The 26,960-nt window shown below is 38.5% G+C and overlaps 1 protein-coding gene across 1 annotated transcript in view; it reads left to right on the forward strand.

Annotated features, from left to right (window-relative positions):
- The window catches only part of LOC119559041 (dnaJ homolog subfamily C member 16), a 326,244-nt gene that overhangs the window by 84,817 nt on the left and 214,467 nt on the right, over window positions 1–26,960 (forward strand). The window contains exon 3 of the mRNA XM_037872168.1: window positions 3,566–3,743. Coding sequence (XP_037728096.1) covers window positions 3,566–3,743 — 178 coding nt within the window. The remainder of the gene's footprint in view (window positions 1–3,565; window positions 3,744–26,960) is intronic.

Genomic DNA, 26,960 nt, shown 5'->3' on the forward strand with positions numbered 1-26,960 from the left:
CAAGATTCGTCGTTGTTTCTCTATGTGAATCTTTATATGTGGAGGGCGTACGTAACAAAATTTTCCAATTGGGAAAAACTTTACTAGGTATCTTCTACAAGCATATGTAAAGTCACTTCTGATTGACTCTCAGAAGTGACTTCGGCGACACTTTCAGAAGTCACTTCGACGACGCTTTTTGTTGTCACTTCTGCGATACTTCTGGAAGTGTCGCCAAAGTGGCACAGTTTTTCCTGAAGGGAGTCACTTCTGTGATCCAAATGCGGTATCGCGGACGATAGTTTTCATCTTCTAGAAGTTACTGAATAGTCCCTTCCGCGATAGAAAAGGTTTCCAGGGCTATGAAGGATGTCATACAGATGTTTAGTACATAAACGTAAACGTTAAATTTACACTGGTCGGCATAAGTATTTTGACATTACAAAAGTTAAATATATTCATAATTTGAACTTACTTCTTGTAAACTTTGGCATCAATGGAAAGGTAATTTAAATGCCGTTTGAATGATACAATACATTTCTTAACCCATTCAGTACTTATTGAAAAGGACGAATTTGTGTGAAAATCTACTTCTTGAACTTTTTCCTCGTCTTGAAAACTTAAATTTTTTGATGCAAAAAGTTCCCTCAAACAAAAATAATAGTAACTGCAAAAAGAAATATAATGGACAGTCTGTGAAACTGAGGGCCAAAAAGACGTTTGTGGCTGCAATTTATTTTAGGTTGTACTATGGGCCCTTCTCTTTTTTAATTTTTTATTGAAAATAAAGATGCCCGAGCACGTTGCAAAAGACAAACAAAAGATAACATCGTAACGAACCCTCTGCAAGGATACTCCGAGTTGACCAACTGGCTGACAGACAGCCGCTTTGTCAAAGTCACCACATACACTAATTTAATAAAGAAATACCACCTGGGAGTGGTGGTGCTCTAACGTGTTCACTCGAACATCTTCGGAGAAGCCTGTTATCGTTAGTTACGGCCACCAACGACATGCAAATTAATTGACCAACAAAATGCATCGAAATGAAACAAACAACTCACATGCCTCAGTCATTAGACGAAATTTAAAGTCCCAGCTGCAAAGCCTTCTGTGTCTGCATTCTAATTTAACATGGCTCGCATTCATTTCCACTCCTCGATGGACTGGTAATTTTCTGGCAAATATTTGCCATTAAATAAATTTCAGTCTAAGCTGGAGAAGAATTTCCGAAAATATTTCACAAACACTGAGCTGAGACAGACATCGATAGTTGTTCTATTATATGTGCGTGCACTGGGAATACAAATGGGGTATTATATTTTAGAACATAATAATGCTGCCGTCCCGCTGGTTCCCGTGATGTGGTTCCGCCGCCGAGATGTGGTCCTTCTTCTCCCGGTCCAAAGTTTACGGCAGAGTCCAAAGTCCGGTGGAGATCCGTTATCCCCTTTTGCCCACGGCACTCTTGCTCTCCCCGCCAAGTCTCCACTCTCTCATTCTCCGCTCCTTGGTCTCCAAACTTTGTCATACTCCATCCTTGGTCTCCATACTCTCTTATTATCCATCCTTGGTCTCCAAACTCTCTTATTCTCCATCCTTGGTCTCCAAACTCTCTTATTCTCCCACATTGGTCTCCAAACTCTCTTCTTCTCAAACCGCTCCTTGCCGCGCCGTTACTACGCGAATTCGCGGCGTATCTGGTAAGCGGCCGGCCATCTGTTGGTGCTGCTGCTAAGACTTGTGGGGAGTTATTCAACTCCTCACACAGTCGTTATAACTTGATTTGGACTACTTATTCGCGACCTTGTTATCCTGTTGGGAGTGTCATTAAGAGCCAGTTGAGTTTCGTACAAAGCGTCCTGCCAAGATCCCTTGCCTGTTTCAACCGCTTTTAGCACAGATTTCAGAGTACTCATCATTCGTTTGACTTGACCATTGGCCCGACTGGCGCCAGTTCGATCAAACGCAAATCTATCTTCTGCGCTGAGCAAAAGTTACGAATCGCAGTACTAACAAAGCTACGTCCCTGATCATCTATCAAACTGGAAGGAACCCCAAAAAATCGATACTAAAGACCTCACTGACTTGATGCAGCAGAGCCTAGTCTAGTAGTGTGAAACAAATGGACGAACTTAGAAAATGCATCTACTTGAACGATTACATATTTCTTTTGGTCATTCCCTGTAATATCAATATGAACTGTATGGGACGGGACGTTCACCCTTGGAATGTGATGCAATTCAGCTTGTACCTTGTCAGTCGGAGGTTTAGATAGCCTACAGGTAATGCAATTGTCAACGAACTTACGGACATACTTTGACATTTGCAGAATGGCCTTGTGAACGTTGTTAACAGCAGACCATCTAAAGTTCTTTGGAATAAAAGGAAGACAGTGAGTTTTCCCATGCCTTTGAATTTTCCTATATAGGGAAAGGAGCAGGATTAAATATGCAACTTCGCGAACCCACTGGTTTTATTCAAAACATTGCTTAGCCGCCATCTGTGTAAATTGTGCGTTTATTCCAAGAGCTTTTCTATTCAACAAGGTTACCAACTCCCTTTCTACAGATCTTCTCCCTATTACATTGGTATCCAGAGTTAGTATTTTATGTTAATTTAGTATTATTTTTATACCCTTGCAGAGGGTATATTGATTTCAGTCAGAAGTTTGCAACGCAGTGAAGGAGACGTTTCGGACCCGATGACTAGACGAGTCGATCTAGCCATGTCCGTCTGTCCGTCTGGCCGTCTGTCCGTCTGTCCGTCCGTTTCTACGCAAACTAGTCTCTCAGTTTTAAAGCTACTGGGCTGAAACTTTACCAAAAGTTGTATATCTTTTGCAGGTAGTATATAAGTCGGAACCAGCCGGATCGGACAACTATATCTTATAGCTCCCATAGGAATAATCGAAAAAAAAATTTTTCTTAATGATATCTTTGGTGTTTTTTAAGCTAACAACCTCCTAAGCTGTGAAATAACATTTATTAATTAGTTTTGAGTTTTGAATTTAATTTCATCAAAATCGGACGACTATATCATATAGCTGCCATAGGAACGATCGGAAAATTGGTGGGAAAATAATATGAAACAAATTATAGCTTCGGTGTTTTTTGACATTATCTTATACTATTGGGAATATCATTTTTTGTATTTTTAAATTTAATAATTATAACTGCCAGGGTATACGAACTACGGCTTGCCGAAGTTAACTTCCTTTCTTGTTTTTAAATGACATTTTTAAGGTCATACTCTAACCCCTTAAATATTTCCTTAATGCATAACAGAAAGAAAAATTGGAAAAAATTTGTTTTAGACGGTGCGCAATGGATTTTAAGATTTTTAGGTTTATTTTTCATTCGTCTAGACAGTTTGTTCTAATAACCTAAGCCATTATTTAATGGACTAAAATTCCAATGATTCACGCTAACATAACCCCTTGTTCTTCACAATTGTAAAATACGATCGCTATTTCAATGTGAATACCACTAAAGTTAATTTAAGTCTCCTGTTCACTTTATATTAAAATAGTATAGAAAAATCTTATTGTACATAAAATTATTTCATTTAATGTTTATATTTACAGTTAAAGTGTACAAGATGTCGATACCAGTAATTAATTACAATATCTTAGTATTGGTTCTTTTTGCAACATCCAATATATGTGTACATGCATCAAATGACCCATATACCATATTAGGAATAAACAACATTGCTACTACACAGGAAATAAGAAAAGCTTACAAGCAATTGGCAAAAGAATGGTAAGTCTATTCTGAGAAATGAATTGGGGAATTCAAATTGTTTCACAAATTTAGAGGTAAGCTGTCTTGTGCTAGTTTTCACTCGAAAGTAAATTCTTTAAAATTGATTGGTTTACTCATAAACGTGATGACTCTTCCCATTTTAAACAGCTGATTACAATTGACAAAGGTGTATACTTTATCTAAGTTATTTTTTAGCATTAAACTGACCATTGGATTGGAAAATCAGTCTCGATCATGCTTTCGTGGAGTGCAGACGCGTTTTTGCATTGCTGCGAAATTTTTTGTGAAGATTCTATGGACAAGTTCACCTTCGTGGCAAATCAATTTGTTTTTGTAAATCCGGCAGCTAAAGCTGCAGTGACAGTGCTCAGACGCTCCGTTAGCTCTGGTGATTCGCGAAAACAAGTAAAACAGAGATCAAAAGGCAAAAGTTCCAATTTGTTGATCTGGCAAATCACCGCTACTTCGAATTCAAGTTCGAATTCAAATTTAATCATAAACTTAATAAAAAATACAATTTTAAAAATACAGAAATCTGTTCCCCGTATTGAACCCTGTGCCTCCCGGGTGCAAGGTGCACACCTTGCCCACTAGGCTACGACTGCTTTTGTCAAACCTACTCTAAGTGGGTTTGTCTACTGGAAGTCGGTAAAGCAGTACAAAGCAGTGCACAGCTTCCAATATGCCTACAATGTCGGACTCCGAATCCGAATTCGACATCCATTCAAAGGTGGCTAAGGCGCAAATGACTATGACTAATGCTCTAAATTCCTCATTAGAAAAATTTAGTAACATTTATAAAGCCAGCTCCATCAACGCCCAGCCTTTACCATCCCATGACATTGAACCCGAGCTAGAAGCCATAGCCGGCGACAATGAAGACTGGTGGACCCCAAGGAACAACAAACGCCGTCCAGAATCCAGGTCTCCCAATTCTGCTAATAAAATGCATAGAAAAATTCCTCTAGTCCCAAAACAGTTGAGTCCGCCAACCGATTTGCTGAGCTTTCGGACATAGACACAACCGAAGAATATTTACAATCTTACCAAACAGTCAGCCAGTTGGTTTACAACCCTGATCAGGCCAGTACCAGCACAGGCTTAAGCCACGGCAGCTCCAGTAACAACAAGAACGTCGAACGCAACAGCAGTCAATCCAACAACAACAGTATCGACAATACTACTAACAAACACCCACCCAATCACAAGCCACCGCCGATTGTAATCAATAACTGCGAGAATCTGAACGGGCTTATTCGATCCATAGATAAAATCGTTCATCCGTCTAAATAGTCCCTAAAATGTCAATCGAACAATTCCGTTTCGATCCTTGCTGCAGATTCAGACGCGTACAGAGCTACCAGTAAATATTTTATTGCAAAAAAGGTCCCGTTCCACTCCTGGCAACTTAAAGAGGACAGATCTTATCGCGTGGTTATTCGAGGTGTTCATCACTCCACTCCGGACGAACACATTAAAGAAAGCCTTACCTTGCTTGGCCAGATTGTTCGTCAATAGCCGATTCGAAAAAACAAAGTTCGTCTACCTAGTGTTTGTTAAACTAGAGCCATCTCCAACCAACAAGGAAATCCACGAAGTTAAGACTCTATGTCGCCAGCGTGTGCAAGTGGAATTACTATACAAAAAGGATGAAGTCGTGCAATGCCATCGTTGCCAGGATTTCCACCATACAAAAAACAACTGTTTTCTGGATCATAACTGTGTGAGATGTGGTCAGAAACATGCCATAGAGGCCTGCGAACGAGACATTCATCCTGTTAAATGTGTTAATTGTTGTGAAAATCACACTGCAAATTACAAGGGCTGTGTTGTCTAGACAGTAAGACGCCGAAAAAATCTTTCATCCCAGGGTAACGCTCTTCCCCAAAAAACCTCTACAAAAAGGACGACTGTTCGATCGGATGTCGTGGGAGCTCTGTCATACGCAAATGTCACCAAGCCGACCCCAGTTGCAGCAACCTGCGAACCTGCACCAGAACCAATTCCCTCCACTGGGAACAAGCAATAGGAAGCCTAACCAGCAACATAAACCAAATGACCTCCTTCGGTTACGGACACAAACCATACAGACGACAGACCAACAACAATACCCAGAGACCCGCCATCAGCAGCAGCAGTCCTTCCAGCAACAACATTAACGAAATCGCGAGCAATTCCAAGACGATCAGCAATGGAAACAACAAGAACAAATGTATCTACGATCTGAAGAACAACTGTCTGACCCTGTTGCTCGGCTTGACAAAATGCTTCAGATGATGATGTCGATGATGTCCCTTATAACCAACCTTTTACCCCAAATAGCGCCAGGATCTGCACAAGCAGCCGCTGGTCTCCACTCTGCCTTTACAGCCCAACCTTGAGTCAAATTGGACTCACAATCGGTGTGTGGAACGCCTTTTGTACGGAACGCTTTTTGTAAAGCAACATCATATCGACGGTGTGTTGGTCAGCGAAACTCATTTCTGTTCCAGATCATACTACCAGCTAAGGGGATATGACGTACATCTCTAAAACCGTCCTGCTGATCGCCATCGCGGAGGATCCGCAATTATCATAAAATCGTGCCTTAAGTATTTACCAATTCTTATGTATGGAACACCAAACGGCTCAGTGTTGCGACCAAAGTCAAAACTGACCAAGGGGAAATAGTCATTGCGTCTATATATTGTTCTCCAAATTCGCTTCTCACAGCTAACCACTACGAAGAGCTTCTTAGTGAGCTTGGGCCAAATTTTATAATTACAGGAGACTTGAATGCGCATCATCGTCTCTGTTGATCACGTAACTCTACAATTAGGGGCAGAACTCTAGCGGATATTATACTCACATCTCATATGCAGGTTCTTGCTTCCGGAGGGCCTACACATTACCCGTACAGCCAACCCATGCCATCAGCCCTAGACCTTGCCAGTTACAAAGGAATTCCTTCTGATTTACTAAGCATCTCTGAAATTGTTGAACTAAGTTCGGACCACATCCCAATAATAATCCAGTACAGAGTTTCCGCTTGTAAGCTTTCCCGCAAGACATGCGTCCTGCCCCAAAATGCAAATATACCACAGTTCCAGGAAGCGACTAACGGTTTAGTTAACCTTAACATGCAGCTTAACACTCCTGATGACATTGACGATGCAACTGAAGTGTTTGTGCGAAATATTCACATCGCTGCCGAATCATCAACCTGCGGCCAAAGACCAAACAGCCCATCTGATCCACCTCATGCCCTTTTAAAACTTGAGGTCCTGGATTTGGTGAGGCTTAAAAGGGCATTGCGTTGCAGATTTATGCGTTCTCGAAACCCTGCTGACAAAAGGGAATGTCGTCGTGCTGAGGACGATCTTAAGAAACTTTTGCTTAGAACGAGGAGTGAATTCTTTGCTGATATGCTTCGCAATGCTGATCCCACAAAGCCGTATGGATTGAATCCCTGACCGAATTCCAATAAAGCGTGCCGACAACACGTTATGCAGATCAGACAGCGAAGTTTCGATGGCCTTTGCTGAGGAATTGGAAGGGCGTTTTCAGCCATTCAATCTTGCTAGGCCTGAAGACGTGGATAATACCCTAGCATTCCTAAATGCCCCCTCCTCGGCGATCGAACCTATCCCACATGTGAGTCCGCAAGAGTCTGTCTCCAAATTCGCAAACTGCAACGCAGTACGGCTCTCGGTTTTGACGGGATCGACAGCAGAATTGCCAAGGCGTTACCTAGGAAGGGTATACTATTTCTAGTTCTTCTTTTTAACTCCATGTTACGTATCCACCATTTTCCCACACAGTGGAAGTGTGCTGTGATATCGATGATACCTAAGCCAGGAAAACCGGAAAACCTTGTTGCATCCTACCGACCAATAAGTCTACTGCCCACCTTCTCTAAAATATTCGAAAGAATATTCCTTAGTAGAATGATGGCAGTAAAAAGTGTGCAGGACGCCATTCCAGACCCCCAGTTCGGCTTTAGAAGTCACCATGGAAGCCCAGAGCAAGCACATCGAGTAACGCAGCACATCATTGGAGCGTTCGAAAACAAACAGTACAGTTCAGCAGTCTTTCTTGACGTCAAAGATGCTTTTGACCGCGTTTGGCACGATGGCTTGCTGTTTAAGCTGAAAACTCTCCTGCTTACTGGCCAATTTCTTCTCCTGAAATCGTATCTCTTAGAACGAAATTTTATGGTAGATCGTCTATCAGATGCATTAGAGCTGGCGTACCTCAGGGTAGCGTTCCTGGTCCGGTTCTATACACTCTGATGACCGCTGACCTGTCTTACCCTAGGGAACTGGGTACCCTCTTGGCTATATATGCTGATGATACAGCCTTTATTGCCAACTCCACGTGTCGAATTGAAGCGACTCAAATCACACAAAATTTTTTGGATTTGTATGGCGAATGGACGAATCGATGGAATATTTCGATAAATGGGAATAAGTCTCAACACTGCAACTTCTGTCTTAGATGCAAAACTCTCCCCAGAGTGAAATTCCAGGACACAGTCATACCGCAATCAGCCCAGGCTCAGTATTTGGTCTTGATTTTGGACAAACGTCTTACGTGGAGGCAGCACATAACCAAGATTACAGCAACATGTCGTGCTAAACTGCGGAAACTAAATTGGATGCTTAAAGGTACAAGTGAGCTTAGCCTTAGCAACAAGATGTTGCTGTACAGGTCGATAGTGGTTCCTTCATTCACTTATTGCATAAAAATATTGGGTACCGCTTCAGACTCAAATGTCATGAGGGTCCAAAGAGTTCAAAACCGGTACGATTGCGGATGCGCCTTGGTACGTAAGGAACGATGTCTTAGCTTGCGATCTTCACATCCCCACGGTGCGTGACCAGATAAACATGCACTCAAGCCGTTACAACGACCGTCTACTAGCCCACACCAACCATCTAGCAGCATCCCTGGCAAATCAAATTACAACAAAAGAAGACTGAAGCGTCGGCACCCTGGCGATCTTTGGGCACAAGGACGTCATCGTACCCGTGTCCTAAAACAATAATGTAGAACTGACACTGTTATAATTTTGTTCACTTCCTTATTTCTGATATGTTTCATGTTATTTTTTCCCTTGTTATTTCCATGCGTTGTATAGCCATTAGGTTGGCTGATCAACGCTTAAATAAATATTGGCACAAAAAAAAAATGGATTGGAAAAATTCAAAAATTTAAATTAAATTGCAAAAATTAGAGGAAATGAAAACAAAATGAACGAAAAACGAACGCTTCGTTTTTTGAATGTCAATTTTTCAAAAATAGATATTTTTCAAAGGTTTAAAAGCAGAAAGTTACTGATATCTATTGAGCATATTCCTGTAAAAGTTGTATGGTGAAATTCTAGCGGAGTTAAATACTACAGCTCCTGGCGACCACCAATATTTTTTTCACTTTTAAAAGATGTAGGGTAAGGTGAAGACTACTTCAGTTCTTGGTCAAAATAAAAAAAAAAAAACAAGAAAGGAAGTTAGCTTCGAAAAGCCGAAGTTTGTATACCTTTGCAGTTAAAATTATTAAATTTATTTCGAAATTCTTAAAAATACAAAAAATGATAATCCCAATAATATAAGATAATATATAAAAAAACACCGAAGCTATAGTTTGTTTCATATTATTTTCCCACCAATTTTCCGATCGTTCTATGGCAGCTATATGATATAGTCGTCCGATTTTGATAAAAGTAAATTCGAAATTAAAAAAAAAGATATTTCCAATCGTAGGACGCTATATGTTAAAAAACACCAAAGATATAATTTTTGAAAATTTTTTTTTCGAATATATCTGAGAGACTAGTTTATGGGGTCGGAAACGTCTCCTTCACTGCGTTGCAAACTTCTGACTGAAATCATAATACCCTCTGCAAGAGTATAACAACGGTCGCGATGACACGTGGGAGACACTCCAACCAGGATCGCCGTGAAGCAACCGACGAGGAAAATCAGTGGAGTGTCTCGACTATCAGATACCTGTTACTCAGCTTTTAAATGGATAATTGATAAAAGTTAAGTTAAAATGTTAAATTATCAAAAATGCCTCAGGCACTCGGGATTCGCTATACGCGAGTTAGTCGTAAGCTAATGGGAAAACTAAAAGATATACAGCGCTGTAAAGAGCACGAGTTTTCGTTCTTTATACTCCCTTTTAGTGCTTTGCAACACTGGCTAAAGATCTTTTCTTCTTGGGAGGTTGGTGGGCGTTATGGTGGGTGTGACAAACTTTATTTAGGTCAATCGATCGAATTGACGAGACCAATACATTTCAGTTAAATTGTTTTTAGCATTGAAAGTGTGGGCGCCACTATTTTGGGTGGTCTGTGGGAGTTAGAATGGGCGTGCCACATTAGCGTAACAAACTTGCGCTGCGTACGAAGCAAAGAAACCTAAATATGAAATTTGAACTCCCTAGCTTTAATAGCTTTAAAAACATCAGTGTTTATATGGACGACTTATTTGAAGTTTGTGGGAGGTTTGTGGGCGTTAGAGTGGGCGTAGCACCCTGCTAAAACAAACTTGCGCTGCTCAGGAATCTCTAGAATCTGCATGCTTTATCCCAGTATTGCAGCTTTTATAGCTTCCGAGATCACAGCGTTCATACGGGCAGACGGACATGGCCAGATCGACTCGGCTAACGATCCTGATCAAGAATATATATACTTTATGTGATCGGAAACTTTTCTTTCTACCTGTTACTTTCTGAAGAATCTAGTATACCCTTTTAATCTACGAGTAATGGGTATAATAATTATTAGGTAAGTGTAGGATAAGGTGACAATTAGGGTAAAGTGACCAACTCGTCAAAAAAAATCCAAATAATTGTAGTCAATTTATCTTATCGTGCAGACAATTTATTTTTGAGACAATGTTGACTAAAAAGGTGGGTCAAAAATTAAAAAACCCATTCAATTCATAAGGGTCTCAGAAGTGCCAGATCAAAACTTTGGGGAAAACCAGGTCAGACAAACATGCACGTACGTGGTGTGTTGTATTGTTTTGCACCTTATGAAAGTGGTACCATCGTATTTCCAAAAGTACCTTGTAGGGTAGCGTAACGAATGAAGACTTAATTTTTTCTTTGTATTTGTTGACATTATATCGTTGTTTGTTTCTTTTCCACAGCCGACAATTAAAAAAACAATAATTGTACCCTTGCAGGGGGTATTATGATTTTTATGAAGTCCCGTTCCACTCCTGGCAGCTTAAAGAGGACAGATCTTATCGCGTGGTTATTCGAGGTGTTCATCACTCCACTCCGGACGAACACATTAAAGAAAGCCTTACCTTGCTTGGCCAGATTGTTCGTTTCATCAATGGCCGATTCGAAAAAACAAAGTTCGTCTACGTAGTGTTTGTTAAACTAGAGCCATCTCCAACCAACAAGGAAATCCACGAAGTTAAGACTCTATGTCGCCAGCGTGTTCAAGTGGAATTACTATACAAAAAGGATGAAGTCGTGCAATGCCATCGTTGCCAGGATTTCCACCATACAAAAAGCAACTGTTTTCTGGATCATAACTGTGTGAGATGTGGTCAGAAACATGCCATAGAGGCCTGCGAACGAGACATTCATCCTGTTAAATGTGTTAATTGTTGTGAAAATCACACTGCAAATTACAAGGGCTGTGTTGTCTAGACAGTAAGACGCCGAAAAAATCTTTCATCCCAGGGTAACGCTCTTCCCCAAAAAACCTCTACAAAAAGGACGACTGTTCGATCGGATGTCGTGGGAGCTCTGTCATACGCAAATGTCACCAAGCCGACCCCAGTTGCAGCAACCTGCGAACCTGCACCAGAACCAATTCCCTCCACTGGGAACAAGCAATAGGAAGCCTAACCAGCAACATAAACCAAATGACCTCCTTCGGTTACGGACACAAACCATACAGACGACAGACCAACAACAATACCCAGAGACCCGCCATCAGCAGCAGCAGTCCTTCCAGCAACAACATCAACGAAATCGCGAGCAATTCCAAGACGATCAGCAATGGAAACAACAAGAACAAATGTATCTACGATCTGAAGAACAACCGTCTGACCTTGTTGCTCGGCTTGACAAAATGCTTCAGATGATGATGTCGATGATGTCCCTTATAACCAACCTTTTACCCCAAATAGCGCCAGGATCTGCACAAGCAGCCGCTGGTCTCCACTCTGCCTTTACAGCCCAACCTTGAGTCAAATTGGACTCAAAATCGGTGTGTGGAACGCCGACGGCTTGACCAACAAGTCACTCGAGATGGTGCTTTTTGTAAAGCAACATCATATCGACGGTTTGTTGGTCAGCGAAACTCATTTCTGTTCCAGATCATACTACCAGCTAAGGGGATATGACGTACATCTCTAAAACCGTCCTGCTGATCGCCATCGCGGAGGATCCGCAATTATCATAAAATCGTGCCTTAAGTATTTACCAATTCTTATGTATAGAACACCAAACGGCTCAGTGTTGCGACCAAAGTCAAAACTGACCAAGGGGAAATAGTCATTGCGTCTATATATTGTTCTCCAAATTCGCTTCTCACAGCTAACCACTACGAAGAGCTTCTTAGTGAGCTTGGGCCAAATTTTATAATTACAGGAGACTTGAATGCGCATCATCGTCTCTGTTGATCACGTAACTCTACAATTAGGGGCAGAACTCTAGCGGATATTATACTCACATCTTATATGCAGGTTCTTGCTTCCGGAGGGCCTACACATTACCCGTACAGCCAACCCATGCCATCAGCCCTAGACCTTGCCAGTTACAAAGGAATTCCTTCTGATTTACTAAGCATCTCTGAAATTGTTGAACTAAGTTCGGACCACATCCCAATAATAATCCAGTACAGAGTTTCCGCTTGTAAGCTTTCCCGCAAGACATGCGTCCTGCCCCAAAATGCAAATATACCACAGTTCCAGGAAGCGACTAACGGTTTAGTTAACCTTAACATGCAGCTTAACACTCCTGATGACATTGACGATGCAACTGAAGTGTTTGTGCGAAATATTCACATCGCTGCCGAATCATCAACCTGCGGCCAAAGACCAAACAGCCCATCTGATCCACCTCATGCCCTTTTAAAACTTGAGGTCCTGGATTTGGTGAGGCTTAAAAGGGCATTGCGTTGCAGATTTATGCGTTCTCGAAACCCTGCTGACAAAAGGGAATGTCGTCGTGCTGAGGACGATCTTAAGAAACTTTTGCTTAGAACGAGGAGTGAATTCTTTGCTGATATGCTTCGCAATGCTGATCCCACAAAGCCGTATGGATTGAATCCCTGACCGAATTCCAATAAAGCGTGCCGACAACACGTTATGCAGATCAGACAGCGAAGTTTCGATGGCCTTTGCTGAGGAATTGGAAGGGCGTTTTCAGCCATTCAATCTTGCTAGGCCTGAAGACGTGGATAATACCCTAGCATTCCTAAATGCCCCCTCCTCGGCGATCGAACCTATCCCACATGTGAGTCCGCAAGAGTCTGTCTCCAAATTCGCAAACTGCAACGCAGTACGGCTCTCGGTTTTGACGGGATCGACAGCAGAATTGCCAAGGCGTTACCTAGGAAGGGTATACTATTTCTAGTTCTTCTTTTTAACTCCATGTTACGTATCCACCATTTTCCCACACAGTGGAAGTGTGCTGTGATATCGATGATACCTAAGCCAGGAAAACCGGAAAACCTTGTTGCATCCTACCGACCAATAAGTCTACTGCCCACCTTCTCTAAAATATTCGAAAGAATATTCCTTAGTAGAATGATGGCAGTAAAAAGTGTGCAGGACGCCATTCCAGACCACCAGTTCGGCTTTAGAAGTCACCATGGAAGCCCAGAGCAAGCACATCGAGTAACGCAGCAATTCCTTGGAGCGTTCGAAAACAAGCAGTACAGTTCAGCAGTCTTTCTTGACGTCAAAGATGCTTTTGACCGCGTTTGGCACGATGGCTTGCTGTTTAAGCTGAAAACTCTCCTGCCTACTGCCCAATATCTTCTCCTGAAATCGTATCTCTTAGAACGAAATTTTATGGTAGATGTGAGAGGCGAAAGATCGTCTATCAGATGCATTAAAGCTGGCGTACCTCAGGGTAGCGTTCCTGGTCCGGTTCTATACACTCTGATGACCGCTGACCTGCCTTACCCTAGGGAACTGGGTACCCTCTTGGCTACATATGCTGATGATACAGCCTTTATTGCCAACTCCACGTGTCGAATTGAAGCGACTCAAATCACACAAAACTTTTTGGATTTGTATGGCGAATGGACGAATCGATGAAATATTTCGATAAACGGGAATAAGTCTCAACACTGCAACTTCTCTCTTAGAAGCAAAATTCTCCCCAGAGTGAAATTCCAGGACACAGTCATACCGCAATCAGCCCAGGCTCAGTATTTGGTCTTGATTTTGGACAAACGTCTTACGTGGAGGCAGCACATAACCAAGATTACAGCAACATGTCGTGCTAAACTGCGGAAACCAAATTGGATGCTTAAAGGTACAAGTGAGCTTAGCCTTAGCAACAAGATGTTGCTGTACAGGTCGATAGTGGTTCCTTCATTCACTTATTGCATAAAAATATTGGGTACCGCTTCAGACTCAAATGTCATGAGGGTCCAAAGAGTTCAAAACCGGTACGATTGCGGATGCGCCTTGGTACGTAAGGAACGATGTCCTAGCTTGCGATCTTCACATCCCCACGGTGCGTGACCAGATAAACATGCACTCAATCCGTTACAACGACCGTCTACTAGCCCACACCAACCATCTAGCAGCATCCCTGGCAAATCAAATTACAACGAAAGAAGACTGAAGCGTCGGCACCCTGGCGATCTTTGGGCACAAGGACGTCATCGTACCCGTGTCCTAAAACAATAATGTAGAACTGACACTGTTATAAATTTGTTAACTTCCTTATTTCTGTTATGTTTCATGTTATTTTTTCCCTTGTTATTTCCATGCGTTTTTAGCCATTAGGTTGGCTAATCAACGCTTAAATAAATATTAGCACACAAAAAAAAATAGATTGGAAAAATTCAAAAATTTAAATAAAGTTGCAAAAATTAGAGGAAATGAAAACAAAATGAACGAAAAACGAACGCTTCGATTTTTGAATGTCAATTTTCCAAAAATAGATATTTTTCAAAGGTTTAAAAGCAGAAAGTTACTGATATCTATTGAGCATATTCCTGTAAAAGTTGTATGGTGAAATTCTAGCGGAGTTCAATACTACAGCTCTTGGCGACCACCAATATTTTTTTCACTTTTAAAAGACGTAGGGTAAGGTGAAGATCTGATAAATACACACTAAGACTCTAGGCAGATGTTAAAATTATTTATTTTTTCTTTAAGGGGGTATTCTAGTCTAGAAATTTTAAAAAATCGAAAAATTTTTTTTTTCTTAATTCGATAGTTTAGATATTCAAAAATATCTCCCTAAACGGATTTTTCAAAATTCAAATTATTTTTAAAATTATGGCTGACTAAGAGAATGTAATTTATACGTGCTATTCTATCAGTTACACTGCCTGAAATTTAACGTAAAATTTTAAATGCGTTTTTCTCCAAACTACTTTTTCTGATACGGTAGCCATAATATTTCAAGTTCTAATCAGCCGATTTACTTAAAATTTGGCATGAATATTCTTTCAATATCTCTCTATCGCATGAACCAACAAAAATTAAGAATTTAAAATTTGTAATATTTTTAAAAAAATCGATAAAATTAAAAAATTAGTAAAAAAATCGAACTTTTTTTTGAGTGGCCGCCATTTTATGGAAAAAAATTTTTTGTTTAGTTTTGCTGGTCCATGACAGCGACATTCGTACTGATTAAGAATCTTTTTTTTTTTTATTTTTAAGATGACCACAAGGGTAGAAATCATGGCGACGAGGACACGGCCTTTTTTTTCCCCCTCTACTTCAAGGACGCATAACTCGGTGAAAAAATAAATTTTATTTTTTTAATTTTATTTTATGTACTCTTCTAAGTTAAATAAACAAATGATAAAAAACCCTACACTAAAAATATTAATTGTTTAGTTTTAATTAATTGTTAAACAAGGCTCTAAACTAGAGCCTCTAGACTAGAATACCCCCTTAAGGAAAGTTGAAAATGTACGATAATGGAATACAAATTTAACTGTACTCCTAAAAAAAAGACTACTTCAGTTCTTGGTCAAAATAAAAAAAAAACAAGAAAAGAAGTTAGCTTCGAAAAGCCGAAGTTTGTATACCCTTGCAGTTAAAATTATTAAATTTATTTCGAAATTCTTAAAAATACAAAAAATGATAATCCCAATAATATAAGATAATATGTCAAAAAACACCGAAGCTATAATTTGTTTCATATTATTTTCCCACCAATTTTCCGATCGTTCTTTGGTTCTTTGGATATAGTCGTCCGATTTTGATAAAAGTAAATTCGAAATTCAAAAAAAGATATTTCCAATCGTAGGAGGCTATATGTTAAAAAAAACCAAAGATATCATTTTTTTAAAATTTTTTTTTCGAATATTTCTGAGAGACTAGTTTGCGTAGAAACGGACGGACAGACGGACATGGCTAGATCGACTAGTCTAGTGAAGCTGAATCATATATACTTTATGGGGTCGGAAACATCTCCTTCACTGCGTTGCAAACTTCTGACTGAAATCATAATACCCTCTGCAAGAGTATAACAACGGTGCCGCGCTGGACCTTGTCCTGGCCGCGATGACACGTGGGAGACACTCCAAACAGGATCGCCGTGAAGCAACCGACGAGGAAAATTAGTGGAGTGTCTCGACTATCAGATACCTGTTACTCAGCTTTTAAATGGATAATTGATAAAAGTTAAGTTAAAATGTTAAATTAACAAAAATGCCTCAGGCACTCGGGATTCCCTATACGCGAGTTAGTCGTAAGCTAATGGGAAAACTAAAAGATATACAGCGCTGTAAAGAGCACGAGTTTTAGTTCTTTATACTCCCTTTTAGTGCTTTGCAACACTGGCTAAAGATCTTTTCTTCTTGGGAGGTTGGTGGGCGTTATGGTGGGTGTGGCAAACTTTATTTAGGTCAATCGATCGAATTGAGACCAATACATTTCAGTTAAATTGTTTTTAGCATTGAAAGTGTGGGCGCCACTATTTTGGGTGGTCTGTGGGAGTTAGAATGGGCGTGCCACATTAGCGTAACAAACTTGCGCTGCGTACGAAGCAAAGAAACCTAAATATGAAATTTGAACTCCCTAGCTTTAATAGCTTTAAAAACATCAGTGTTTATATGGACGACTTATTTGAAGTTTGTGGGAGGTTTGTGGGCGTTAGAGTGGGCGTAGCACCCTGCTAAAACAAACTTGCGCTGCTCAGGAATCTCTAGAATCTGCATGCTTTATCCCAGTATTGCAGCTTTTATAGCTTCCGAGATCACAGCGTTCATACGGGCAGACGGACATGGCCAGATCGACTCGGCTAACGATCCTGATCAAGAATATATATACTTTATGTGATCGGAAACTTTTCTTTCTACCTGTTACTTTCTGAAGAATCTAGTATACCCTTTTAATCTACGAGTAATGGGTATAATAATTATTAGGTAAGTGTAGGGTAAGGTGACAATTAGGGTAAAGTGACGAACTCGTCAAAAAAAATTCCAAATAATTGTAGTCAATTTATCTTATCGTGCAGACAATTTATTTGTGAGACAATGTTGACTAAAAAGGTGGATCAAAAATTAAAAAAACCCATTCAATTCATAAGGGTCTCAGAAGTGCCAGATCAAAACTTTGGGGAAAACCAGGTCAGACAAACATGCACGTACGTGGTGTGTTGTATTGTTTTGCACCTTATGAAAGTGGTACCATCGTATTTCCAACAGTACCTTGTAGGGTAGCGTAACGAATGAAGACTTAATTTTTTCTTTGTATTTGTTGACATTATAACGTTGTTTGTTTCTTTTCCACAGCCGACAATTAAAAAAACAATAATTGTACCCTTGCAGAGGGTACTATGATTTTTATGAAGTTTTCAACGCAGTGAAGGAGACGTAGCTATGCCCGTCTGTCCGTCCGTTTCTCCGCAAGCTAGTCTCTCAGTTTTAAAGCTATCCGGCTGAAACTTTCCAAAAAGTCGTCTTCCTTTTACAGGTAGTATTTAAGTCGGAACCAGCCGGATCGGACAACTATATCTTATATCTCCCATAGGAATAATCAGAAAAAAAATTTAACAAAATTATATTTTTGGTGTTTTTTAACATATAAACTCCTAAGCTTGGAAATAACAATTTTTAAATAATTTTGAATTTTGAATTAAATTTTATCGAAATCGGACGACTATATCATATAGCTGCCATAGGAACGATCGGAAAATTTGTGGAAAAATAATATGAAAACAAGAAAGGAAGTTAGCTTCGGCAAGCCGAAGCTTATATACCCTTGCAGCTATAATTATTAAATTTAAAAACACAAAAAATGATATTCCCAATAGTATAAGATAATATGTCAAAAAACACCGAAGCTATAATTTGTTTCATATTATTTTCCTACCAATTTTCCGATCGTTCCTATGGCAGCTATATGATATAGTCGTCCGATTTTGATAAAATTAAATTCGAAACTCAGAACTAATTAAAAAATGTTATTTCCAAGCGTAGGAGGTTATATGTTAAAAAACACCGAAGCTATAATTTGTTTCATATTATTTTCCTACCAATTTTGCGATCGTTCCTATGGCAGCTATATGACATAGTCGTCCGATTTTGATAAAATTTAATTCGAAATTCAGAACTAATTAAAAAATGTTATTTCCAAGCGTTGGAGGTTATATGTTGAAAAACACAGAAGCTATAATTTTTTTCATATTATTTTTCCACAAATCTTCCGATCGTTCCTATGGCAGCTATATGATATAGTCGTCCGATTTCGATAAAATTTAATTCAAAATTCAAAATTATTTAAAAATTGTTATTTCCAAGCTTAGGAGTTTATATGCTAAAAAACACCAAAGATATAATTTTTTTTCATTTTTTTGTCCGATTATTCCTATGGGAGCTATAAGATATAGTTGTCCGATCCGGCTGGTTCCGACTTATATACTACCTGCAAAAGATATAAGACTTTTGGGAAAGTTTCAGCCGGATAGCTTTAAAACTGAGAGACTAGTTTGCGTAGAAACGGACGGACAGACGGACAGACGGACAGACGGACAGACGGACAGACGGACAGACGGACATGGCTAGATCGACTCGTCTAGTCATGCTGATCAAGAATATATATACTTTATGGGGTCGGAAACGTCTCCTTCACTGCGTTGCAAACTTCTGACTGAAATCAATATACCCTCTGCAAGGGTATAAAAATTATAGCTTCGGTGTTTTTCAACATATAACCTCCAACGCTTGGAAATAACATTTTTTAATTAGTTCTGAAATTCGAATTAAATTTTATCAAAATCGGACGACTATGTCATATAGCTGCCATAGGAACGATCGCAAAATTGGTAGGAAAATAATATGAAACAAATTATAGCTTCGGTGTTTTTTAACATATTATCTTATACTATTGGGAATATCATTTTTTGTGTTTTTAAATTTAATAATTATAGCTGCAAGGGTATATAAGCTTCGGCTTGCCGATGCTAACTTCCTTTCTTGTTTTAACATAAAACCTCTTAAGCTTTGAAATGACATTTTTTTAGTTAGTTTTGAATTTCGAATTAAATTTTATCCAAATCGGACGACTACATCATATAGCTGCTATAGGAACGATCGGAAAATTTGTGGGAAAATAATATGAAACAAATTATAGCTTCGGTGATTTTTATACCCTTGCAGAGGGTATAATGATTTCAGTCAGGAGTTTGCAACGCAGTGAAGGTGACGTTTCCGACCCCATAAAGTATATATATTCTTGATCAGCAACACTAGACGAGTCGATCTAGCCATGTTCGTCTGTCCGTCTGTCCGTCCGTTTCTACGCAAACTAGTCTCTCAGTTTTAAAGCTATCGGGCTGAATCTTTCCCAAAAGTCTTATATCTTTTGCAGGTAGTATATAAGTCGGAACCAGCCGGATCGGACACCTATATCTTATAGCTCCCATAGGAATAATCGAAAAAAAATGTTTAAAAATTATATCTATGGTGTTTTTTAACTTATTGCCTCCTTTCCTTGGAAATAACATTTTTTAATTAGTTTTGAATTTCGAATTAAATTTTATCAAAATCGGAAGACTATATCATATAGCTGCCATAGGAACGATCGTAAAATTAGTGGGAAAATAATATGAAACAAATTATAGCTTCGGTGTTCCTTAACATATAACCTCCTACGCTTGGAAATAACATTTTTTAATTAGTTCTGAATTTCGAATTTAATTTTACCAAAATCGGACGACTATATCATATAGCTGCCATAGGAACGATCGTAAAATTGGTGGGAAAATAATATGAAACAAATTATAGCTTCGGTGTTCCTTAACATATAACCTCCTACGCTTGGAAATAACATTTTTTAATTAGTTCTGAATTTCGAATTTAATTTTACCAAAATCGGACGACTATATCATATAGCTGCCATAGGAACGATCGTAAAATCGGTGGAAAAATAATATGAAACAAATTATAACTTCGGTGTTTTTTAACATATAACCTCCTACGCTTGGAAATAACATTTTTTAATTCATTCTGAATTTCGAATTAAATTTTATCAAAATCGTACGACTATATCATATAGCTGCCATAGGGACGATCGGAAAATTGGTGGGAAAATAATAAGAAAAAAATTATAGCTTCGGTGTTTTTTTTTAAGGGGGGAAATACAATTAAAAATTTATTTATTTCGAAAAAATTTTTTTTGTCTTAATGTACTCTAAATATGTCTGGGAATAAGCCTTTAAAAGCATAAAGCCGTCCGGTACTTATTTTCAAAGTAATACGCAATTTAGTGAGTGCGTGTCAAATAGCTGAAATGCGCGTGAGGCGCGCTTACCATGTTCCGGTAAACTTTAAACGCTTCTACTGAAACGTCGTGTTTTCAAAGTCGCCGTGCAATGTACAGGTCAGAGATTTCATTTTAATCGAATGCGGTTTTTTGCTTTATGTTTGAAATGAAATTTTCCACAACATGAATAAAAGGATTTTTCATATTTGTTTGTTATAACATGTTTTTTTTACGAACAAAGTCGAAAAAAAAGTGTGTTTTTTGAAAAAAAATTTTCCAACTTCACATTTTTTCATGGAAAAACCATTTTTTTACATATTAAATAATTCATGTTGTGCGCTGTACCTCTAAGATTAATGCCCAGTTGCTGTTTTTTGTTTTAGAGGTGATCCTGGGCCTGGAGACTGCACGGCGCAAAGTTCATCCCTCAAAACACGACTCCACATTATTGATCATAAATGGGCTTCATTACAATATTTTTTAAAAAACTTGACTGATTTTCATTGCCCAATAATTTCCTTATAACATGCAAAAAGAATCGCTAAGATTCATTTAATTCCCTACTTGCAATCCACTCCCAAAGATAGGCCTCATTTTGGGCCTTTTAATTGTATTTCCCCCCTTAACATAAAACCTCTTAAGCTTGGAAATGACATTTTTTTATTTAGTTTTGAATTTCGAATTAAGTTTTATCAAAATCGGACGACTACATCATATAGCTGCTATAGGAACGATCGCAAAATTGGTCTTATAGTCTTATATCTTTTGCAGGTAGTATATAAGTCGGAACCAGCCGGATCGGACAACTATATCTTATAGCTCCCATAGGAACAATCGCAAAAAATGTTAAAAAATTATATATTTGGTGTTTTTTAACTTATTACCTCCTTTCCTTGGTAATAACATTTTTTAATTAGTTTTGAATTTCGAATTAAATTTTATCAAAATCGGAAGACTATATCATATAGCTGCCATAGGAACGATCGTAAAATTGGTGGTAAAATAATATGAAACAAATTATAGCTTCGGTGTTCCTTAACATATAACCTCCTACGCTTGGAAATAACATTTTTTAATTAGTTCTGAATTTCGAATTAAATTTTATCAAAATCGGACTACTATATCATATAGCTGCCATAGGAACGATCGTAAAATCGGTGGGAAAATAATATGAAACAAATTATAACTTCGGTGTTTTTTAACATATAACCTCCTACGCTTGGAAATAACATTTTTTAATTCATTCTGAATTTTGAATTTAATTTTATCAAAATCGGACGACTATATCATATAGCTGCCAAAGGAACGATCGTAAAATTGGAAATAAAATTTTTAATTAGTTCTGAATTTTGAATTTAATTTTATCATAATCGGAAGACTATATCATATAGCTGCCATAGGGACGATCGGTAAATTGGTGGGAAAATAATATGAAACAAATTATAGCTTCGGTGTTTTTTAACATAAAACCTCTTAAGCTTGGAAATGACATTTTTTAAAATTATTTTTGAATTTCGAATTAAGTTTTATCAAAATCGGACGACTACGTCATATAGCTGCTATGGGGACGATCGTAAAACTGGTGGGAAAATAATATGAAACAAATTATAGCTTCGGTGTTCCTTAACATATAACCTCCTACGCTTGGAAATAAAATTTTTTAATTAGTTCTGAATTTCGAATTAAATTTTATCAAAATCGGACGACTATATCATATAGCTGCCATATGAACGATCGTAAAATCGGTGGGAAAATAATATGAAACAAATTATAACTTCGGTGTTTTTTAACATATAACCTCCTACGCTTGGAAATAACATTTTTTAATTCATTCTGAATTTCGAATTTAATTTTATCAAAATCGGACGACGATATCATATAGCTGCCATAGGGACGATCGGAAAATTGAAGGGAAAATAATAAGAAACAAATTATAGCTTCGGTGTTTATTTTAACATAAAACCTCTTAAGCTTGGAAATGACAAATTTTTTAATTAGTTTTGAACTTCGAATTAAGTTTTATCAAAATCGGACGACTACATCATATAGCTGCTATAGGAACGATCGGAAAATTGGTAGGAAAATAATATGAAACAAATTATAGCTTCGGTGATTTTTGTTATATTATCCTATACTATTGGAAATAACATTTTGTGTATTTTTAAGAATTTCGAATTATATTTAATACAAATCGGAAGACTCTAACATATAGCTGTCAAAGAAACGGTCAGCGAAATAATGAAATATTTATTATACCCTTGCATTTATTATTATACACTTGCAGAGGGTATATTGATTTCAGTCAGAAGTTTGCAACGCAGTGAAGGTGACGTTTCCGACCCCATAAAGTATATATATTCTTGATCAGTATGACTAGACGAGTCGATCTAGCCATGTCCGTCTGTCCGTCCGTTTCTACGCAAACTAGTCTCTCAGTTTTAAAGCTATCGGGCTGAAACTTTCCCAAAAGTCTTATATCTATTGCAGGTAGTATATAAGTCGGAACCAGCCGGATCGGTCAACTATATCTTATAGCTCCCATAGGAATAATCGAAAAAAAAAAATTTTCAAAAATTATATCTTTGGTGTTTTTTAGCTTATAACCTCCTAAGCTTGGAAAAAACATTTTTTAATTAGTTTTGAGTTTTGAATTAAATTTTATCGAAATCTGACGACTATATCATATAGCTGCCATAGGAACGATCGGAAAATTGGTGGAAAAATAATAGGAAACAAATTATAGATTCGGTGTTTTTCAACATATTACCTCCAACGCTTGGAAATAACATTTTTTAATTAGTCCTGTATTTCGAATTTAATTTTATCAAAATCGGACGACTATATCATATAGCTGCCATAGGAACGATCGGAAAATTGGTAGGAAAATAATATGAAACAAATTATAGCTTTTGACATATTATCTTATACTATTGGGAATATCATTTTTTGTGTTTTTAAATTTAATAAATATAGCTGCAAGTGTATATAAGCTTCCGCTTGCCGAAGCTAACTTCCTTTCTTGTTGTTGATTAATTACTTTGGAAACGAGACTTTTTACATCAATGTGTCGTATGTCAAAAGTTGATGAATCTTAAAGGCTATATACCTTAAAATTTAATTTGAAACCGTTAGAGCCGTTTTGAGAATTAGCAAAAAAATCGGATCAAGAAAAACTTTTGCCCACAATTTTTAAACGGTGGTATTTAGACAAATTGGAAGGGCGTACAAAGTATTTCAAAATACCTTTCTAACAACATATAGCACAAGCCTGTAGCTTTAGTAGTTCACAAGTTACGGCTGTACAAAATGAAGCCTTTTATAGCTGTTTTCTCGCCAAACCAGCTAGTTTTTCCAAAAGAAGTATAACTAATGTTTCTTATATTGAGCTGTTTAGCATCGTCTATAATTTTTTAGGACTCTAAAACCACGTTTTTAACAAACAAAATAAAATTTTCACTTTAAGAAGTCCCCCAATCAGTCTCTGATTAGCATTCGTTGTAGTCAGACGTGTTTTCTTTTCGCTATGAATTCTTATTCGTGCTCCGAGTGCAATGCTGAAGTTACAGCAGCGCAGTTTCGCGGTTTTGAGGCGGCTCGTTGCTCATCGCTTTGTCGTCGTACTTTTCACACTGCATGTGTTGATCTCCCGGAAAATGCTATTAGATTATTAACAAATACGCCGAATCTACTCTGGCAGTGTGATCGCTGTGTTGTGAGTAATGATTCATACTCCAAAATCGATGAAGTAATGGAAGAACTTCATGACCTGAAGAGTCTATACATGGATTTAAACTCAAAGTTTCTGAAGGCTTTTCCCAATTCTACCACTGACAATAGCAATGTCAGTCAGCGTAAAAAAGTGGTAAAACCATTGGCTCCAGCTTCTTCAATTGGTCGTCAAGCCAACCACGCAAACCTGATACCCACCGCACCAGTTTCTACTGCCGCCAGGAAACATGCAAAGAATAACAGGAACAAGAGGCAAATAGTTGGTCAAGCTCCTAGTTGTGAACTACTCAAAGTTGTGCCGAGCAATAAATTCCTTCATATTGGTAGATTCAGAGCGCACGTAAAATCTGATTCTGTGTGTGAATATGTTGCAAATAAGCTAGGTGTGGATACCGCCACCATAATTTGCAAGCCTTTAGTCAAAAATGGTGTAGATGTTGCTACACTGGAATTCGTCAATTTCAAATTAGAAATACCTGAGCAGCACTTTCAGACTGTGTTTAGTGATGCGTTCTGGCCCAATCCAATCAAGGTCAGTCGATTCATCCACAGGGATAAGCCTATTGTTGATGGAAACGTTCTGGATTTGCACAATCATCATACATCGGACTCAAAAAACCCCCAATAATCGGCGCCTCTGGTGTCGATTTGACTACGGAAAATTTTTATAATCCTCTTCCTCATCTTCATGCTACTTATTCGCAATGTCAACGTCCGCTGGTTTCGATGTCGCTAGCTGCTACCATTACTTTCTCATACGCCGCTCCTAGTGCACTCTTAAGTGTTGGGCGCCCGTCACTCCCAAATCAAAAACATCATGAGCTGGATTTGTCCTTTTTGTTATGTCTAACGTTCATCAAACGCTCACTGGAGAGGCGTTGTCGCCAGATTCCACTAAGATTCCTGCTCTAAGCGCGCTCGTCGGAGTTGTGCGCTTATCACAATTGAACCAACAACAACGTCAGATGGAGTTGTCGTTGTCTGGTTTTTGTTACGTTCGTCTAATGCTCACAAAAACCCGACGGCTGGAGCTTTCGAAATTTGCTTTGAGTGATACTCGTGATCACAGTATTATTTCCTTATTACCGCGCTCCTCTCTGACGCTACGAAATTGCTTGAATTTCTCATCGACTGCTTTGTGTGGCTCTACCCGATGGCAGCATCAACAACAACATTGTCCATCTCTCCTCAACTTGGATAGATATGCTCTGTTAAAGGCGACATTGCCATCGCTCTTAAGAACTAGTTGCTTTTTACTAAAAGTATCTAGCAAACTTCAGGAATGCATCGATCCTAGTCTGCATGATAAAATTCGTATTAAAAACACTACATTACTGAAGGCGATCTGCGGGCCTACAACATTGGAAACGCAAGAACAAATACTTCCTAGGGCATTGGACTATGATGCCTTAAATGCGAATCCGGAGATTGTTGATCGTGCTATTGTGACTACATCTCCGGAATGCGGACAAAGGCGGAGCAAGTATACCTTGCCACATCCCAATGTGAGTTTGATGTTATAGTTTTAGTTGAAACTTGGCTCAACATAAACTCTTACTCAAATGAATTCTTCGACTCCAATTTGTACCATGTGTTCCGCAAAGACAGAGATAGCACGAAAACTCAATGTGCTACAGGGGGTGGTGTAATTGTTGCTGTTCGCTGCAATTTGCGCTGCTTGTCAATTGGACTTCTCATTGAAGATACCCTTCTTGATCAAGTTGCGGTGTCGATAATTGGAGAATCGGAAACGCTGCAAATTGTGGTGTCATACATACCACCGAATGGTTCATATAAACTCTACAAGGCTCATCTGGAAAACATTACCGACATCTACAAGATTCTGCCGGACCATCAACATATCTGTGTGATTGGAGACTTTAATCTATCATCCCTTGTTTGGTCTCAGGATCCGGAGCATCACTCTTCACTGCCAAGCAACGTGCATCAACCACACGAGATTCTTTTCATCGATGATATTTTCAGTATGGGCTTAATACAAGTCAATAACATATTCAATAACTTACATAAAATGTTAGACTTAGTATTCGTTAGCGCTGATATTAACTTTTCTTTAGTCCAATGTAATTCACCTATAAGCAATTGTGATATCCGTCATAGACCATTGCTACTAGGTATAAACTTTTACAGTTTTGCGCCTTCAGCTGAATATTCACCTAGATTTATTTTCAACGAAACACGCTTTTGTGCCATCAGAAATGAGATCTCTGACATTAACTGGGTGTCAGTTTTATCACATGTCAGTTTGGAGTCGTGTTATGACACTTTTTTAGTTGTTATTTTAAACATCATTAAAAACAATGCTCGAGAAAGGGTCCACAATTCGTTTAAGTTGCCATGGTATACGAAAGGTTTGAAAAAGCTTAAAAATCTTCGAAATAAATTCTATAAAAGGTTTTTAGTTACACAGGATCCTGGTGATTGGAATATACACTTGCAGCACAAACGAGAATTTGAATTTCTAAATAAATTTCTTTACAATCAGTATATAGCGAGTGTTGAGAACGGGCTAAAAAGTAATCCCAACTCTTTTTGGCGATTCATCAATTCA

The sequence above is a fragment of the Drosophila subpulchrella genome, unplaced genomic scaffold, assembly GCF_014743375.2.
Source record: "Drosophila subpulchrella strain 33 F10 #4 breed RU33 unplaced genomic scaffold, RU_Dsub_v1.1 Primary Assembly Seq16, whole genome shotgun sequence".
Taxonomy (NCBI): domain Eukaryota; kingdom Metazoa; phylum Arthropoda; class Insecta; order Diptera; family Drosophilidae; genus Drosophila; species Drosophila subpulchrella.